The 20758-nt window shown below is 35.4% G+C and overlaps 1 protein-coding gene across 2 annotated transcripts in view; it reads left to right on the forward strand.

The window, feature by feature from the left end:
- The window catches only part of KIF5B (kinesin family member 5B), a 53460-nt gene that overhangs the window by 27895 nt on the left and 4807 nt on the right, over nucleotides 1-20758 (forward strand). Inside the window, exons 11-25 of one of the 2 annotated variants that reach the window (XM_036252979.1) lie at nucleotides 375-523; nucleotides 953-1146; nucleotides 2287-2355; nucleotides 4389-4595; nucleotides 5749-5892; nucleotides 8874-9062; nucleotides 9676-9793; nucleotides 10582-10643; nucleotides 10735-10844; nucleotides 12325-12426; nucleotides 15700-15760; nucleotides 15884-15955; nucleotides 16118-16222; nucleotides 17294-17510; nucleotides 18056-18206. In XM_036252979.1, the coding sequence (XP_036108872.1) occupies nucleotides 375-523; nucleotides 953-1146; nucleotides 2287-2355; nucleotides 4389-4595; nucleotides 5749-5892; nucleotides 8874-9062; nucleotides 9676-9793; nucleotides 10582-10643; nucleotides 10735-10844; nucleotides 12325-12426; nucleotides 15700-15760; nucleotides 15884-15955; nucleotides 16118-16222; nucleotides 17294-17510; nucleotides 18056-18186 (1930 nt within the window). In that variant the 3' untranslated portion in view covers nucleotides 18187-18206. The remainder of the gene's footprint in view (nucleotides 1-374; nucleotides 524-952; nucleotides 1147-2286; nucleotides 2356-4388; nucleotides 4596-5748; nucleotides 5893-8873; nucleotides 9063-9675; nucleotides 9794-10581; nucleotides 10644-10734; nucleotides 10845-12324; nucleotides 12427-15699; nucleotides 15761-15883; nucleotides 15956-16117; nucleotides 16223-17293; nucleotides 17511-18055; nucleotides 18207-20758) is intronic. The other variant, XM_036252988.1, reaches the window with a different exon arrangement.

Raw genomic sequence — 20758 nt, forward strand, 5'->3', positions numbered from 1 at the left:
GCATAAGTGACAGGGTTCAAGTAATCTGTATGAGATGGTTAGTCTAAGAAAATAATGATGGCTTTATCTTTGACCTTCAACAATAATTTCTTTTATTCAACTTTGCAAATGAATTAGAAAATATAGGCCCTACGTTTTATCCTCATCAGGTTGCTGATTTTTTTTTTAAAGCTATTTACAGATGTTGAGGCTGGCTCAAATTTAGTTGGGGTATGAATAAGCACTGTACTTAATATAGCTCTTAATATTTAGTTAGAGTTAACTGGACAACAAGAGTTAAGTTAGCCATACATACATATATTACCTAGAGAAATTGGGTATCAATTGAAAATAATTTCAGTCACATTCTTTTTTTCCCCAATCACTTCTCTTAGGGCCAAAACAATTAAGAACACAGTTTGTGTCAATGTAGAGCTAACTGCGGAACAATGGAAAAAGAAGTATGAGAGAGAAAAAGAAAAAAATAAGACCCTCCGTAACACCATTCAGTGGCTTGAAAATGAACTCAACCGATGGCGTAATGGTAATAACTTAAAAATTTGTCATTTGTAGTTGTTGAATACAGATTTAGAGCTGTTTTATAAAGTTGAGATTCAGGTATGAATATAATAAAATAAAACATACCCATTTTCACTTTTTAGGTATTAGGGATCATCAAATAAAAATTAATAAAATCTTTACATTAAATTCTGATTTTACCTGAAATAATAAATACAGGCACAAAGTCCAACTTGGAAACTATAAAAGTCATAAGATGACAGGGTGCCTAGATTAGGGTAGAAGTAATAAAGATTTGATGACTAGAATACAAGTTGGGGAGAGTCAAAGGTAATTGCATCTTTTCAAATCTTAGGGACTGAGCAGATAAATTTGGTAGGAGCTGCTGAAATTGAATAAAATTGAAATTAGTTTTAGGTGAATTTTTACTAGCCCTTCTGTTGCCTTAATTTAGGAGAGACAGTGCCTATTGATGAACAGTTTGACAAAGAGAAAGCCAACTTGGAAGCTTTCACGGTGGATAAGGATATTGCTGTTAATAATGATAAACCAGCAGCCACAATTGGAGTTACTGGAAACATGACTGATGCTGAAAGAAGAAAGTGTGAAGAAGAAATTGCAAAATTGTACAAACAACTTGATGACAAGGTAGGTATTGTTCATGTTCTGTTCTGTTCTAGAATATTGCTATGGGTATTTTTATTTTCTAATTTTAATATATATTAGTTCTCATGATTTATATACATCTTCCTTGACTTCTTTAGCCTTTTGAAAATGATTGTATTAACAAAAAGAAAATCACAATTTCTGTTTCTATGCAGAAACTATATGAGGCATGTCTGTTTTTACTTTCATTTTTAAGCTAAGAGAACTTCCTAATGGAAATTTGGCATTGGATCATTGGAGAGACTTAATAAAATGGCCTCTTAGATTCAGGGGTCTGAAGACTAATAAAATACAATGTAAGAGATTAGCTAGCAGAACAGAATTGAGTGAAAATATCTTCTTCCTGCATTGATAATATCAGTAGTTTGAACAATAAATTATGAACCAAATAGAGAGGAAGGGGGAAAACAAGTAATAAGAGACCAGAAGAAAATAGTTCTAGTTTTTTTTTTGTTCTTAGGTGGTATTTTTATGTTTTTGTTTTGTTCGTTTGTTTTTTTGTTAATCCTCCTCTGAGGATATTTTTTCATTGTTTTTTTTTTTTTTTATGATAGAGTGGAAAGGGGGTAAGGAGGGAGAGAGAGAGAGAAAGAAACAGAACCATTGATGCAAGAAAGACACATCAATTGGTTGCCTCCCGTATGACCCAGCTGGGGTCTGGGACAAACCTGCAACCCATTTATATGCCCTTCACCGGGAATCGAACCCAAGACCCTTTGGTCTGAGGACCAGGGCTCTAATTACTGAGCCAAACTGGCCAGGGAATGCATTTTTATGTATTTTAAGCAGAGATGGCAGATTTGATATGGCTGCGTGGCCATTATTTTCAATAATAGCTTTACACATGTTAATTATTTTTTTTGCATTTAAATATTTAATGAATAGTTTTTTTTTTAATTTCACGATAAATATGTTTATAAGCTTTTTGTCTACTGCATGATAAGTGTTACAATTATTGATAATTGAAAGATATTACATCTATTTCATTATTAAGAGATTGGCATAAACTATGTGAAATTTGGAGAAGTGGTTTTGAAATATTTTGGTGGGGGGATAGTTATGTTTTGTGTTAGGAAACAGTTACAACCAGGTTGTGAGCTACTTGTTACATTAAAATTCTAGGATGAGGAAATTAATCAACAGAGCCAGTTGGTAGAGAAATTGAAGACACAAATGTTGGATCAGGAAGAGGTAAGTTGAATACTTTTCATATTCCCAGAAAAGCTTTATAATTTGTCATTGAAATTGAAGACACCAGTGTTGGATCAGTAAGAGGTAGTTGTATACCTTTCATATTATTTCCATAAAAACATGAAAGATAAATCTACAGAGCTCAGAATATACTAGAGTACATTAAAAGTTTTTTTAATATGTGCATGCTTCATTGTGGATATCTATGAAATTGGTATATCATATGGTTGAAGCACAGGTTGACTTCCTCTTAAGGTTTAAGGTTGAGTTCTATCTAACTGGAGGGGAGAGGATAACTTTTTAAAAAATATATTTTGTAACACACATCTACTGAATTTTTTTTTAAACTCTGGGTTCCTCTCGCTTAAAAATACAGTGCTGTTTTGTTTCCTTATTCTCCCCCAAACATTTTTTGTAATGTATTCATTGGTTTTAGAAAGAGGATGGGAGAGGAAGAGAAAATAGAAACATCAACATCGATTGGCTGTCTCCTGCATGCCCCCTGTGCTTGGGGATCAAGCCCACAACCCGGGCACATGTCCTGACCAGAAATCAAACCAGCGACCTCCTGTGCATGGGTTGATGGGTTGATGCTCAACCCCTAAGCCACACCAGCTGGGCTCTCCAAAACATTTCTTATTGATCCTTGGGAAAGACTTATTGCAGTAGGATGGAATAACTTTAGACTCCCTCTCCCTTAAGAAAAAGTACAGTGTTTACAATGGAAATTAGGGAAGGAATATTAAAAACTCAGTGTTTTATTCACTTACAGGTTAGGTCTAAAGGGATTATTGGAGAAAGAAAAGATTGATTTCTGAATCCCGTTGACTTTGTTTTTAATATTTGCATAAGTTGGGGTATGACTTTTATTGGAATGAGAATGTCAGTGAATAAAATCATTTTTTACTCCTTCACATTTCTACCCTCATCTAACCTGTTGTTCCTTTCTGCCATCTTCAAACTTTCTCCTCCATAATTTAATAACTTGGACCCTCATTTTATCTCAGCTGCAAAGCAGGGGAATAATTTTAAAAATGGTCCTTCATTGAAGGTTTGTTTTGGGGAAGGTTGGCAAAGACTGTGCGGCTTCAGTAAGAAAGACATATCCACCATTAATCAGATGTTCTTTATACTTATTTCAACTATAGCATTCTTTCTCAAAAGGGCACTAGTAGCATTTGCCTGGTTCTTTTTTGTTTGTTTACACTATTACAAATGTCCCCATTTTACTCCCCTTACCCATCTCCACTCAGCTCCAGCCCCCCTACCCCTTTCTTCTGGCCATCTGCCTAATACTTAATTATATTGTTCTGTCCTGTGCATTACAGGATTTTTAGTATCCCTGGATCCAGCTTCTAAGTGCCAGTACCATTCCACTCCATTATTAATATACCCACATATTTTCATATGCCCTTACTTAAAAGCCACTGACCCTGGATGATTGCAGTATCCTCTTAGTCTGTTGGCTTCTTTCCACTTAAGATTTTATATGCCAATACCAAGTTTTCCTGAGCTGTGGCTTAGAAGCCACTCCTTGTTGTCCCAAATCTAAACTTGAAAGCAAAATTTCTAAATATCTATTAATTTCTTTTTTTATGCACATTATTCATGAGCCTAGAATACCTTTGTCTTTCTGTTACATTAATTTGCACTTGACTAAAATCTACCTATCCTAGGCACTTTCTCCATTCCCTCTGGTTTTCCTACAAAAGTAGTATCCTCACCTCCTTTTTTATACTACCAAGCACTATGTTGTATCCTGTCCCTCTTTTATGGCTCTTACATATCATCTTGTATTCCATTTATGTAGTTGTGTTCTCATTTAGATTCCTCAATGACAGAGTTTTTATTTGATTAGATTCCATTAGGATCTAGCATAGTGCCTGCACATAGTAAACATTCAGTAAATCTGTTGAATGAATTAATATTGTTACCACACTTAATAGCATCCACATTTCCTCCCCTTTGTGCTTAGCAAATAGATTGTTTTATAACCTATATAGTACTTTTGGTAACTTTACTTTTTCATGTAGCTTCTGGCATCTACCAGAAGGGATCAAGATAATATGCAAGCTGAACTGAATCGCCTTCAGGCAGAAAATGATGCCTCTAAAGAAGAAGTAAAAGAAGTTTTACAAGCCTTGGAGGAACTTGCTGTCAACTATGATCAGAAGTCTCAGGAAGTTGAAGACAAAACTAAGGAATATGAATTACTTAGTGATGAACTGAATCAGAAATCGGTAAGATAACGTTTTTTCTTTCTTAACACTTTGGTACCTAAGTAGGTATATAGAAGGTAAAGAGAATATACCAGCCATCTAAAAATATTGGGACTTGGGGATTATGTTCAGAGTCGGAGACCTTCCACTGGCTCTGCCCCTCCCCAGCAGGTGCTACAGAGTGCTGTGGACTGGGACTGCTGGTGTCCTTCCATCTGGGCCAGGTCACCCTGTGTCCCCACGTCCCCATGCCTACCGCATGTGTTAACATTTTAGGACCGAGAGGCCCTGCTGACATTTTCTTTGCTATGCAATCATTGTCTTCTCACCTGCCTCAATAAACCTTGAAACCAAAATAAAAAATAAAAAAATAAATAAAAATAAATAGATAAATAAAAATATTCTCAATTCCATTCTAATATTAATTTGCTCAGACTTATGGCAATAAATGAATATTGAATCTAATGAATTTGGAAGTTGGCCATTTCAAGGCAAAAAACATTATCCAATTTCAAAAATTAATGAAGTACAGTGATACCTCGGTTCTCGAACGCCTTGACTTTCGACCAAATCGGTATTCGACCAGGAGATTCGAGAAACTTTTGTCTTGGAATCCGAACAAATATTTGGAACTCAAACTTCCGAGATGAGCCGAGTTGAGCCGAATGGCGTTCATTCGGCCCAGCGCGCCTTGCTTGCGTCATCAGTGTGAGTGCAGAGAGAGAGTCACGCTTTACACTGAATTTAACCCTTAGACATACTGTACACTTTTATTTCTTGTTGAGACTTATGTTTTTCTACATATTATATACAAATTAGGCCAGTAAATAGGCATTTTCTGGGGCTTGGAACAAATTAATCCAGTTTCCATTATTTCCTATTGGGTTTCATTGCTTCGGTTCTCGAACAATTTGGTTCTCGACCGTCCTGGAACGAATTATGTTCGAGAACCGAGGTATCACTGTAATACAAACTACTGTTCTTACTGGAGCACAGTATGGCAACTTTACATTGTCTATTAGGTCTAAAATATTTTTAAGTTTGAACTGGAAGCTATTTAAGGATGCAAAATAATTTTGTGAGTATTAGGTGAAAACTTGAAATACCTGTCAACATTTGAATTGATCTTTTATTTAATAGACTTAACTGTACCTTTTATTTTTGGATCTTCTAGGCAACTTTAGCAAGTATAGATGCTGAGCTTCAGAAACTTAAGGATATGACTAACCACCAGAAGAAACGAGCAGCTGAGATGATGGCATCTTTACTAAAAGACCTTGCAGAAATCGGAATTGCTGTAGGAAATAATGATGTAAAGGTAGATATAATAACCAAATATCGAGTGTAATTATCGCATGCGGCTCATACTTTTATTTACTTCTTATTTCTTTACAAAGTTCTTTTCTTACCTATTTATCTCTTCTTTGTAATAATCATGTGTGGTAGATGGATGGTATATCTTCATTTTAAACAGATGAGAAAAGGGAAGAGAATGGGGTATTCGAGTAGATGAATAATAGTAAGTAGCATTTATTTGGACTTCATGTTTAATTCTTCTACTATATAAAGATTTTGCACTTAGAAATTATGTTCATGGATTACTATACATTATGTTAATGGATTACCATACATGACAGTATATAATTGGAACAGCAGTGAAGATTAGCTCAGGGAGTAAACTCAAGTGAATTGGCCTATAGTTGCTTTAACTGTTTAAGAAGAAAAAAAAATGAGCACCACTAATTCATTTTTTTCTTTAAATTTTATTATGAAAAAGTTCAAACATAACTAAGAATAATACTGTGAAACTCAGAGTTATCAGTTATCAAAATTTGGCCACACTTATTTTTATCTATGCATTTTTCTTTTCTATTACTTCTTTTAAGGATAATAATAATGTTGGTTATGTTATCACTAGGCATGTGGTAAAAAATAAGTGACCTAGTAGATTTGAAACTTAGACCAAAAAGGTAAACTAAGACTTAACTGCAAAAACATATATATAACATGGAAAGATTTATATGTTGCAATAAGTATTTGTTTGGACTTCACATTTTTTATTAAAGCCTAATTATAGTTACACACAGAACAATTTATAATTGGGTTTATAGTGAGAGCATACTTAAAGGCCAAGTTTGACAAAAATTGGAAATGAAATAAAGGATTTCAGTATGGAGCATACATTCCTTCTTTTGGTTTTATTGGTTGTTATTCAAAGCTGTTGTTTGTTGGTGGAGGCAAGATTCTTATAACCTTTCTCCTCGTGTATTATTTGTATGTATGTATGTATGTATGTATTTATTTTTAATCCTCACCTGAGGATATTTTTCCATTGCTTTTTAGAGAGAGTGGAAGGGAAGGAGGAAGAGAGAGAAACACATCAATTATTGTTAGATTATATGTTAAGACTTAGCTGTATAAGAAACTCCCAAAGTGACTGCACCAGTGTGCATCCCCACCAGCAATGAGTGAGAGTTCCTGTTACTGCCCATTCTCACCAGTATTTGGTGTCACTGGTTTTTTGGTTTTGAGCCATTCTGAAAGACGTGTAGTGGTATCTCATTTTAATTTGCATTTGGGTTGCTTGTTTTCTTATTGTTGAGTTTTAAGAGTTATGTTTTGGATAAGTTCTTTATCAGATAGGTATTTTGCATATATTTCTCCCAGTCTATTGTTTTTCTTTTTATTCTTCTAAGTGTCTTTTACAAAGGAGAAATTTTACAAAGTCCAACTTAACCAGTTTTTTCTTTCATGGATTATGTTTCTGGTGTTGTGTCTAAAAATTCATATTCAAACTCAAGGTCACCTATATTTTCTCCTGTGTTATCTTCTAGAAGTTTTTAAATTTTGCATTTATATTTAGGTTTATGATCTGTTTGGAGTTAATTTTTCTGAAGGGTATAAAGTCTGTCAGAATTCGCCCTGGCCGGTTTGGCTCAGCGGTTAGAGCGTCCGCCTGCGGTCCTGAGAGACCCGGGTTCGGTTCCTGCTAAGGGCATGTACCTCGGTTGCAGTTTGTCCCCAGCCCTGGTCGGTTGTGCGGGTGGCAACCACTAGATGTGTTCCTTTCGCATCGATGTTTCTCTCTCTCCCTCTGTTCCTCTCTCTCCCTCCCACTCTACCTGAACAAAGGATGAAAGAATGTCCTCGGGTGAGGATAAAAATAAATAAATAAATAAATAAATAAATAAATAAATAAATAAATAAATAAATAAAAATAAAGTCTGTCAGAATTCGTTGATTTACATGGGGATGGCCACTTGTGCCAGCAGACTTGTTGTAAAGACTGTTTTTTCTCCATTGAATTGCCTTTGATCCATTGTCACAGATCAGTTGACCCTCTGCATGTGTGTATTCCTGGGCTCTATTCTGTTCCACTGATCTATTTGTCTATTCTTTTGCCAACATCACATCATTTTGATTACTGTAGCTTTATAGTAAATTTTGTAGTTGGGTAGCATTTGTCTTCCAACATTGTTCTTCTTTAATATTGTGTTGGTTATTCAGGGTCTTTTGCCTTTTCATGTAAACTTTAGAATCAGTTTGTTGATATCCACAAAGTAACTTGCTAGGATTTTTATTGAGATTAGATTAAATACATAGATCAAGTTGGGAAGAACTGATATTTTAACAGTATTGCCTTCCTGTCCATGAATGTGGAATATCTCCATCTATTTCTTTGATTTCTTTTGTCACTGTTTTATAGTTTCCCCATAAAGATCTTATACATATTATGTCACATTTATATCTAAGTGTTTCTTTTTTCTTTTTGATGCAAATGTAAATGGCAATGTGTTTTTCATTTCAAATTCTACTTGTTTAATTTTGACACTGAATGTGGTACTGGAATTTTATAATGAAAGCTACAGAATGTAGAGTGCAGTTCCTCCTTGGTGAGCTTCAAACTCATCATTTCTTTGCCAACTAAACATCCTTATCTGTTAAGTTTTACACTGGAAGTTACACATGATCAACAATAAATTTACTGAACAGAGCCTGTGAAGAGGAAATCCAAATTTTGAAACAGAATTCATCAGGGGTTTGTTTGTTAGGTGTACGTTTTTTTCTTGTAACATGTATTAGCATTAAGTTTAGAAAAGAAGGCAGGCAAACATTAAGTTCTATTTGTCCTTTATTAAAAACAATATTTAATCAAAGAAAACTCCAGACTTCCAATGAATATTGAGTAATATTAAAATATATTTAATTTTGTTCTAAGATTTTAGAGTCTTACTGGGTAAGCTTAACACACTGGGTATTTTTGTCTCTCTCTTTTTTTTTTTAACTGTTTTTTCATAGCAGCCTGAGGGAACTGGCATGATAGATGAAGAGTTCACCGTTGCAAGGCTCTACATTAGCAAAATGAAGTCAGAAGTAAAAACAATGGTAAAACGCTGCAAACAGTTAGAAAGCACACAAACTGAGAGTAACAAAAAAATGGAAGAAAATGAAAAGGAGTTAGCAGCATGCCAGCTTCGTATCTCTCAAGTATGTATTAACAAAACAGTTTTCTTTTTGTTTTGAATACCCACATATAAGTTTTATTTACTGTGAAAGTTTTAAGAAAAATGAACTTCCATAGGTAGTTTTGAGTAACAAAATAGAAAGGTTAATTTAATCAGTTTTTCCTAATTTGCTGCATTAATAGTAACATAAATGATTTAACTGGGATGTATTTGCCAACATGTATATGTTAAGTATACAGACTTACTAGAAAGATTGACTGTTGAAGAATCTAGAAGAATTCTAGGGTGGATAAAACTGCAAGGCCAGTTTTCTGGCTTTTCCAACTGAATGAAGGAGGCAATTACCAAGATAGCAATTATAGACAAAAGGGAATAATTACATATGGAGAAAACAATAAGAATATTTCTTTTTTCAGCCTTCAATGCCTTTGTTTACAAGTGTTATAAGCTATGCGATGACCATTTCATTGGTTAAATTCTTTTTCATTGTAAAATTGTCCCCTGAACATATTAGTTTTAAGTGTATTTTATGTTAATACACATCGATAAAACTTGCTTATTTTCAAATATTCTTAACAATAAAATGTGTGTGTGAGATTTTTTTTCACTTCATATCAGTACATTTTTCCCAAAAGCATGAAGCCAAAATTAAGTCATTGACTGAATACCTTCAAAATGTGGAACAAAAGAAAAGACAGCTGGAGGAATCTGTCGATTCCCTCAGTGAAGAACTAGTCCAGCTTCGAGCACAAGGTATAACTTCTAATTGTTTATGACATATGTCTATTAATTTGTCCTTTAGCGTAATTGTAGTAAACTTATATTTGCACTGATAAACAATAGTAGGAATCTGGATAACTTGGATTAGTAAACAAATAATACATTTTAATAATGCTTTGAAACATTTTTGAAGTTGTGTTTGAATATGAAAGTAGTCAATCTGGGAATTTTCCACAAAGTTATGAGATTGTAAATATATATAAAGTTTATACACAGACATATCTTGACATAAGAACTTACAAAGCGCCTTGGCCGGTTTGGCTCAGCGGTTAGAGTGTCAGCCTGTAGTCCAGAGAGACCCGGGTTCGGTTCCCGCTAAGGGGGTGTACCTTGGTTGCAGTTTGTCCCCGGCCCTGGTTGGTCGTGCGGGTGGCAGCTATTCGATGTGTCCCTTTCACTTCGATGTTTCTCTCTCTCTCTTCCTCTCTTTTCCTCCCACTTTATCTGAACAAAAAATGGAGGAAAAAAAATGTCCTCGGGTGAGGATTAAAAAAAAAAGAATTTACAGAGCTGTCTTGTTTCCCTTCTTTGCCTTAACCTATTTGTTCTGGGATTTGGTAAAGAAAATAAAGGAAACAGGATATAAAGTGTACTAGTCAGTATGTCATTGAGCTTAGCAAGATTCATTGTGTGTCATTTGGGTAGTTTAAAGTCAAGAACTGCTAAGGGACATATTCCTTGTAAAACCTATTTCTCTTTGGTATATATGAAGAACTTTAAAGGCTTATTTCCTCTCCTGTTTTCTCTCCCTATTCAAACAGAAAAAGTCCATGAAATGGAAAAGGAGCACTTAAATAAGGTTCAAACTGCAAATGAAGTTAAGGCAAGTTTGATGTAATTGGATTATAATGGCTTTCAGCCATCATTAACCTTTATTAGTCTGACTTAGTATCTTTTTCCCCCAATTATTTTAGCAAGCCGTTGAACAGCAGATCCAAAGCCACAGAGAAACTCATCAGAAACAAATCAGTAGCTTGAGAGATGAAGTTGAGGCAAAAGAAAAACTTATTACTGATCTTCACGAGTAAGTATACGTTTCTTTCCTCTAAATATTAAAAACTAACTCAGAAAGACTGTTTAGCTAAAAGGAAATAGTTGGTTACTGTTAGATAATATGTTACTAGATATCTGCATTTTTCATTGAAATTATAATTTTTGACTTGAAAAATAATATTTTTATTTATAACTTCTGAGTTCCTAGTGAAAGTATTTTGGGGGTCTTTTTTTTTTTATTTATTTTTATCCTCACCCGAGGATATTTTTCCATTTTTTGTACAGATGGAGTGGGAGGGAGAGAGAGGAAGGGAGAGAGAGAGAGAAACATCGACGTGAAGGGACACATCGAGTGGCTGCCACCTGCACGACCAACCAGGGCCGGGGACAAACTGCAACTGAAGTACGTGCCCTTAGCGGGAACCGAACCCGGGTCTCTCCGGACTGCAGGCCAACGCTCTAACCGCTGAGCCAAACTGGCCAGGGCTATTTTGGGGGTCTTTTGATGGAACTAGTCAGTAAAAAGAAAAAACGCAACTTTAACTATTATTGCAAATAGAAACCCAATCTCCTTCTAATCATTTCCTTCCTTTTAAAAAATATTCTTAACCGAGAAAATCTTTATTGGAAATTGTAGGCTTAAAATTTTTATTTTAATAGAAGTTGTCGTCTTTGTTTATCAAGAAGACATTTTTTTCCCACTTTTATAACCATATGCATATAAAAGAGAATTTATAAAAATTGGAGGACTATGTCTAAATTACGATTTAAGGAGGAAGAACCAGAGGAGCATAAAAAAATGAAGACAGTCCTGGCCGGTTTGGCTCAGCGGTGAGAGCATTGGCCTGCGGTCCAGAGAGTCCCAGGTTCGGTTTCCGCTAAGGGCATGTACCGTGGTTGCAGTTTTTCCCCCGGCCTTGGTTGGGTCGTGCAGGAGGCAGCCACTCGATGTGCCCGTTTCACGTCGATGTTTCTCTCTCTCGCTCCCACTCTATCTGAACAAAAAGTGGAAAAATGTCCTCAGTGAGGATAAAAAATAAATGAAGACAAAGTTTGGGACATTGGTCTTCCTATTGATACCTAATGGATTTAGGGACAAGGATTTGGGGAGATGAAAGATACAGAAGACTAAAATCATGGTTTCAAACCAAAATATGAGAAACATTAGTATAGTTGAAAGTATCCAGGTCATCTTACTCCATCTGTGGGGGCATGATCACAGGAAGCCTTGGTGGTTTGAATGGTGAGATTATAGAATTTAAGAATTTGAAAAGTCTTCTGATAAACCTTGGGGCGGGGGAGAGATAAACCAAAGAATTTATATGTATAACCAATGGACATAGACAACAATTGGGGGTGGGGTTGAGAGGAGGATGTCAGTGGGGGGAAAAAGGAGAAACATCTTTATAACATTAATAAATTAATAATAAAACAAAAGAGTTTGAAAAGTCTTAATGACAACATTCAGAACACGTTGTTGATGTTACGATGTTTTTCTTTTCTTTTGTCAGCCAAAACCAGAAAATGATGTTAGAGCAGGAACGTCTCAGAGTAGAACATGAGAAGTTGAAAGCTACAGATCAGGAAAAGAGCAGAAAACTACATGAACTTACGTGAGTAAATGTTTTAATTTAAGTTTTAAATTAAAAACTAAATTAGATGATTGTGGGCATTCTTATCAGATATATCCAGTGGATACATTTTTTTCACTTTGTATAAGATAAAGAATGTTTTTCTTCATTGGTTTGATTTATACCTAAAAACTCAGTGTATTCTTATGTCAGTATTATAATTTTTCACATACCTTGATTTTATGAGAGATAACTTGTAAGTGAACTGCTATTGTTAGAATGGTAACATTATCAGGACCAGCTCAGAGTTGATTTTATAAATATTCTGCTGAATCTAAGCCATAATTTATTGAGAATAATTTTAAATAAAATATGTAGACTATTTAAATTTTCAGTAATTTACTTTAAAGCTTTATTTACTGATTTTATTTTTTTTTTTTTTTTTTTTTTTGGCCTTATTAAAAAAACTTGCATTTATTGAGCAGTTATTCTATATCAGATATATAGCAAAAAAGGTTTCAGTTATATTATCTTATTTAATCTTAATGTAACCTCTTGAGATAGGTATTAGCCAGGATGTCTTTATCTATCTATCTATCTATCTATCTATCTATCTATCTATTTTTTTTTCCCACATCTTTATTGTTGGATGTAAAATGTATTACAGATGTTCCACAGTTTTCCCCCATTGACCCCCTCCTCCCCACTCCCGCCCCCCTCCCACCTTTTCCCATACTATTGTCCGTGTCCATTGGTTATGCATATAAGTTCTTTGGTTTATTTCTTCCCACCCCCCCAACCCCGTTCCCTTTGAGGTTTGTCAGTCTAGCAATGAATTTGTGCTTCTTAATCCCTTCACCTTTTTCATCCATTCCCCCAACCCCTTTCCCAACTGGCAACCAACAAAATATTCTCTGTATCTATGAGAATGTTCCTGTTCTTCCTGTTCATTTTGTTTGTAGATTCCATTGTTGATAGATATGTATTCATTGCCATTTTGTTTGTTCCTACATTTTATCTTTTTCTTTAAAAAGACCCTTCATCATTTCATATAATAACGGTTTGGTAGTGATGAACTCCTTTAACTTTTTCTTGTCTGGGAAAGTTTTTATATGTCCATCGATTCTAAATGACAGCTTTGCAGGATAGAGTAATTTTGGTTGTAGGTTCTTGGTTTTCATCACTCTGAATATTTCTTGCCACTCCCTTCTGGCCTGCAAAGTTTCTTTTGAGAAATCAGCTGACAGCCTAGTGGGAACTCCCTTGTAGGTAACTAGCTGCCTTTCTCTTGCTGCTTTTAGGATTCTCTCTTTGTCTTGAACCTTTTGCATTTTGATGATGATGTGTCTTGGTGTGGGCCTCTTGGGGTTCATCTTGTTTGGGACTCTCTGTGCTTCCTGGACTTGTATGTCTGTTTCCTTCACCAAGTTAGGAAAGTTTTCTGCCATGATTGTTTCAAACAGGTTTTCGATTTCTTGTTCTCTCTCTTCTCCTTCCGGCACCCCCAAGATGCGAATGTTGGCACGCTTGAAGTTGTCCCAGAGGCTCCTTACACTATCCTCATTTTTTTGGATTCTTTTTTCTTTTTGCTGTTCTGGTTGGGCGTTTTTTGCTTCCTTATATTCCAAATCGATGTTTTGCTCCTTGGATTTACGTACTCTATTATTGAAGCTATGTAAATTATTCTTTATTTCAGTTAAAGCCTCCTTCGTTTCTAACTGTGCAGCGATCATTTCTGACTGGTACTTTTTTATGCTCTTGAGGCCCTCACTGAGTTCATTGAGCATCCTTATAAGCAGTATTTTGAACTCAGCATCTGTTAGGTTGCTTATCTCCATTTCGCTTAGTTCTTTTCTTGGGGTTTTGTTCTGTTCTTTCATTTGGGACCTGTTTCTTTGTATCCTCATTTTACTGCCTCCCTGTGTTTGTTTCTGTGTATTACTTAATGAGAGGTATGGGGCTCGCTGAGACCCGATGCTGCTCGTTTGAAAGAATTTAGGAAAAACCTGAAGCAGGATCCAAGACAGGCCAATCCTATGGTTAAGCAAGTAGCAACAGCTTGGGTGGGCCTGAAAGTTGGGTGGGGCGGGGCCTCAGGGAGTCAGCAGGGCGGGGCTACCAGTGTGAGCCAGGTTGCAGGAGTCCCAGATATGGTGGCTGTCTGCAGCCCCAGGGAAGGGCTCACCAAAGGAACAAAGGCCTCTGACAGCACGTTTGTCCCCGAGAAAGCCCCCTCTCCAGCCCTCGCTCCAGTGCCAAACAGCTCAGTTCCTCCCTGTATTTCTCTGGTGCCCCTGGAGCTGCCTCCCCTCCGAGCTTAGAGGGAGAGAGTCCGGTAAGTCCGTGCGCGGGCCCTTTAGGGAGCTGCCTGTGGCTCCAGCCAGGTCAGCTTCCCTGAGCCTCAGTTTCTGCTGGTTTTTCCAGCCAGAAGTTATGGGGACTTCTCTTCCTGGCACTGGAAACCTGAGCGGGGCACCTGGTGTGGGACGGGGACCCCTCAGTCCTCAGGAAGGACCTTCCCAGCCTCGGGAGCCTCCTGATTTTTATCTGCCACACTTGGGTGTGGGACCAGCCCGTCGCGCCGCCGCCCCTCCTACCAGTCTGGATGTAGCTGCCTTTTTTTTAAATTCCGTAGTTGTAGGACTTCCATTCAGCTTGATTTCAGGCGGTTTTGGATGATGGTTGTTCTGTAGTTTTGTTGTAACTTGGATGTGGTTGTGGGAGAACGCGATACTGCGTTTCCCTACGTCGCCATCTTGACCGGAAGTTCTATTTACTGATTTTAAAGAGAACAGAACAGAGAGGGGGGGGGGAAACATTGATTGTTGTTCAACTTATTTATGCATTCATTGGTTGTTTCTTGTGTATGTACCCTGACTAGAGATCTTAACCTGCAATCTTGGCCTATGGGGATGAGCTCTAACCAACTGAGCTACCTGGCCAGCACTTCAGTAATGTATAATCTCTGTAATTTCCGGTTAATCAGAATTAGATGGATAAAAGCAGTATGTTGTATGTGACATATTATAAAATATAAAGAAGAAAAAATAAAAATAAATAAATAAATAAAATATGAAGAAGAACCACTCCTTATTCTTTGGATTCTGCCACATTTTATTTTATCTCTTCCATTGCTATATAGGAGAGTTTTCTTCTAATAATGGATTTAGGAGTTATGAAGCATTGTAAAAATTTATTTGAATTTAAGAATTGATTCTTTCAGATAAATATTTGCTTCAACTCTTGTGCTAAATAAAACTAGAATTTTATGGCTTCAAATTTGAAAATATAAATGTATATTCCTCCTCTGTCTAGGATTATGCAAGATAGACGAGAACAGGCAAGGCAAGACTTGAAGGGTTTGGAAGAGACAGTGGTAAGAAAAACTTGAAAATAAATAGGATTGGGGAATGTTTAATGCTTCCCACCTCCCCACTCCCCCTTGGTTATACTAAATTTGAAATCTGAACTCCAGAAATACTGCTGTTCTTAATTCAAGGCAAAAGAACTTCAGACTTTGCACAACCTGCGGAAGCTCTTCGTTCAGGACCTAGCCACCAGAGTTAAAAAGGTAGTAAAACTATACTGAGGTGTGGGTATTTGTATAAACGGTGCCTATGGTGTGTAATTCTTTGCATGCATAAGTGAAATAATTTTATATTGGCATCATTTTTTTTAAATTAGAGTTTTTTAAATCTTTAAATTTGTTCATAGTATTCATTGACTTTCTTAGAGTGCGGAGATCGATTCTGATGACACTGGAGGCAGTGCTGCTCAGAAGCAAAAAATCTCCTTTCTTGAAAATAATCTTGAACAACTCACTAAAGTGCACAAACAGGTAATAAGGAATATATTTTGTGATAGCTGCAACACTGTAAGAAAAAAAATTGAGGACCCATTCCATTATTTCATCAAGCACTTACATAAAGAAACCACTAGCAATTTTTAGGGAAGTTATATTTTTAACAGCCCTTTTATCAAAAGGCCAATGAAAACCTTTCTGGGATTTCAGGTCTCTCAATTTTCTTAATTTATTCATGGTGATTAAAATATCTCTGGTAGAGACATGGATGTGGGGTAGAGACTGACAAACCTCAGAAGGTGGGGGTGGGGGGAGGGAAAAGTTAGACCACAGAGCTTATATGCATGTATGTGTAACCAGTGGACGTAGGCAACTATGCTGGGTGGGAGTTGGGGATTGGGAGGAAGGTGTCAATGAGGGAAAAAGGAGAACCATCTGTAACAAAAATAAACTAATAAAAAAAATAAAAAAATAAATAAAATATCTCTGGTAATCAGTCTTTGCAGCTGAAATACAAATTTTTTTGTCCTTTTACATTTAATGCCCTGAGGGTAAAAATATATACTATCATGAGGCAGTTCATATTTTCTTTAAGGTAATACTATGTCTTATTTTTAATTGTGGTTTGATAAATTATTTAATTATTTATAAACCTATTTCTTAACACACTAAATTATATATCTTTGTTATTATATACCTGGATATTTACAGTAGATATTTGCACTAGAGTAAGGTTAAAGAAATTGTAGCATTTTTTGCTTTCAAAACTATTATTAAGGGGTATGCTAAATGTAATGTGTATTTGTAGATCTAAAAGGGTACTCATTTCCACCAGATTAGTATCTTACTGAAGAGACCTAACACTGTTCTAACAATAAGAGCACCTCTCACCCCAGATTTAAATGAAATTATATCTTTGTGAGAATATATGTGTATGGTATGTATAGATATATGTATTCTTGCTTGTTACTGCCTATATTAAGTTAGCTAATTGGAAAACAATATAAAATGTATTTTTACTTCTTTTCTAAAGAGAAATTATTAACTACATATTTTCTAAATCATTTTGTTAAAGCTAGAATCCTAATTTTCTTTATGTACCTTTAGTTGGTACGTGATAATGCAGATCTTCGTTGTGAACTTCCTAAGTTGGAAAAACGACTGAGAGCTACAGCTGAAAGAGTGAAAGCTCTGGAGTCAGCACTGAAAGAAGCCAAAGAAAATGCATCTCGTGATCGCAAACGCTATCAGCAAGAAGTAGATCGTATTAAGGAGGCAGTCAGGTCAAAGAATATGGCCAGAAGAGGGCATTCTGCACAAATTGGTTAGTAGAACACATAAAAATCTTTAAACCTTACTTGATTAGAATGTTTTTGTTTACTGAAAACATAATCTAATTTGTTAATTATATGTGGTAATGGTGGTATTTGTCTGTCTTTATTTTATAACTTTTCCAAAGAGTGGCATTGTTGGGAAAGCAGCACAAAGTTAAGGAATAACCACATTAAGAGGACAAGAAGATAAATGAGCTAGAAAGCAAGCAAGAATGGTCAAGGATAGGAGATAAATTATATTAAGTAATGTTATTAAAGGAAAAAGAATTAACTAGAAAATAAGTCATCAGCAGTATTTCATGCTTTAGAATAATCATTGATGTAGGAGTAAGGAAGGTGTTAAAGGGGCTAAGGATTGTGTAGGTTCTGGAGGAAAAAGTATGTAACTGAAAAGAGTAATTTAATGAGAATCAAAAAGGCAGAGAAAAACAAAATACTTAAGAGTTTATTGTAAATAAAGAGAAGAGACCTAAAAAGTTGTTACAGCCATGTATTAAGATTTATTCTGAAGACATTTTTGGTTTTTTTGTATTAGCTAAACCTATTCGACCTGGGCAACATCCAGCAGCTTCTCCAACTCATCCAAGTGCAATTCGTGGAGGAGGTGCAGTTACTCAGAACAGCCAGCCAGTGGCACTACGAGGTGGAGGAGGCAAACAAGTGTAAGCGTTACACATTACCTACAGGTTTGTAATTTTTATCTGGCTTTTGAATTATAACTAAATGGAATTGTTCAACCGTTGGTTGTTAAACACTTTTTGGATTCTCACATTAGTGTTTTTATTGATTGATTTTTAAGGAGAGGGAGAGAGAAACATCCATGTGAGCATGAAACATCAATCAGCACACCCACTATGGGGGATTGAGCCTGCAACTTGGGCATGTGCCCTGACTGGGAATCAAACCAACAACCTCCTGGTGCATGGGACAATGCCCATCCAATTGAGGCACACCTGCCAGGGCAGTGCCATGATTTTTTTAATATCCATAATTATAAAAGTAACTTGGCATAATTTCTCCTAGTCTTTCTTCATAACTCATACATATTCAAATACTATATATTCAAATTTATGTTCTTAAACTAAAATTGGGCCATTTGAAAAAGATACTGCTATTCTGTCTAATAGATATACCATGGTTTATAACTATTTCCTTTTGCTGGGCATGTAATTAAGTATGTTAATTTTTTTCATACTTGAAATTTTCATATATGAAATTTGAAGTGTGAAAATTGTTTTACACCCCCTTACCTTTTAGATTCTTTTTAGAAGATTCTCCAAAGTGGAATTACAAGAAGTGTGAACATTTTAAGGCTCTTGAAATATTGCACCAAGTTGCATATTAGCCAAGGATACTATTCGTTTTCTTGTATCTTTGCAAGCATTTAATGTTAGTAGTTTTGTTTTTTTTTTTCTTTATTGATTTTAGAGAGAGAGGAAGGTAGAGAGGGAGAGAGATAGAAACACTGATGATAAAACATCGATTGGCTGCTTCCTGCATACTGCCACTGGGATTTGGCCTACAACTTGGGCATGTGCCCTGACCGGAAATCGAACTGGCGTCCTCTTGCTGCACTGAGCCACACCAGCTGGGCTAAATGTTGATAGTTTTTAAGTTTCTAATGTGATAGACTAGCATAAGAATTTCATTGATGTATTAATGAAGTTAAATTTTTTTCCCTATATTTATTTATTTATATAAGTTTTAAATTAAAAGATTTAAACCATAGATAAATATTCTAAGCATACTATGTATATTCCATATATGCCACTTTGTAGCCTGCTTCTTTATCTTTGTAATATATTCTGAACATTTTTTTTCTACAACCTGATTGACTAGTTAATAGCTGTCTAATATTTCATCATATGGCAGGAAATCAGATTTTAATTCTTTAGGAAATTCTAGATGTGCAGGTGTTTTGGAAACTAAAAATACTAGATAATTATGATGCTTATCTTTTTCTGACAGATATTAAAATCACTTTATTTTAATCTTTCTTTTTTTTTACTTTGACATTTTGCATAACCTTGGCTCTAAATTTTAATGGAGAATTAAGCAATATTCTGGAGGATTCACATTACAAGCAGTTTAATATAATTTTTTGTCCCCACTGTAGGATTTCAAAAACAGTGATAAAGTGAAAAGAGATCAAATATTTAAGGTCTGAGTTTGAATCCTGACTTTTCCACTTTCATGAACTTAAGCAAGTTACTTTTAAAATAATTTCTTTCTCATTTTGACTCCTTTTAAAATTATTTAGTGTAAAATTAGTTTTGCGTTCACAACCTATTTAATATATCTCTGAAACATAACATTTTTCTTCATAGCCACTATAACATTATCAACAAAATATTGTTAAACATCTAACGAAATATTTGTAATATTATCTAATACCAATGTATATTCAGATTTCTCAATTTTCAAAAGTTCTTTAACCAAACCAGTGATTTTCAACCTTTGTAATCCCATGGTACACATAAACTAATTACTAAAATTCTGCGGCACACCAAAAAATACTCTTTGACAATCTGACCCAAAAAAATAGGTGTAATTTTGATTCATTCACACCAGGTGGCTATTGCTGTTTTGGCTGTTGTTATTTTTTTTTAATTTGACAGTTTAAGGGAAAAGAGGTCAGTGCCCCTGACTAAATAGTTACATGTTTTAAAAATTCCTGTGGCACACTGGTTGAAAATCACTGGTCTTAAACCAAAGTACAATTCAGGGGTGCTGTTTATATTTGGTTATATAAGTGTCTTATAGAATAAACTCCTTTTTAGAAGACACTGACTTAGTGAAGAGACTATGCTGATAATTTTGAGCAAATGCCACCTTCTACATGAATGATTGTTTCTGTGTGCACTTACTTTGTTCTATTCTATGCCCCATATATTTGAAAGCATTTATTAGATTTAGCGCAAACATTTTTAACAAGAAGATTACATGGTAGGTAATATGTGCTTAATATTGTGTTAAATTAAATGTTAGCTAGGTTTTTTTACCAGTTAGGGATGGCTTCTGTTTTCCCCCTTTGGGGTACAGTAAGTTCTCACTAATGTCATAAATAGGTTCTGTGACGTTAAGCAAAACTATGAAACCAGTTTTAACTAACACTGGCTGATTGGTATAAATAAGAGTTAAGTTTCTACAGCGCCTCATCAATATTATAACGAAACAATGTTGACCAAAATGATGTTGTTCAAGGACCTGCTGTACTTTTGAGCCCCTTTATTAGTAA

This window comes from Molossus molossus, unplaced genomic scaffold, assembly GCF_014108415.1.
Source record: "Molossus molossus isolate mMolMol1 unplaced genomic scaffold, mMolMol1.p scaffold_m16_p_1, whole genome shotgun sequence".
NCBI lineage: Eukaryota > Metazoa > Chordata > Mammalia > Chiroptera > Molossidae > Molossus > Molossus molossus.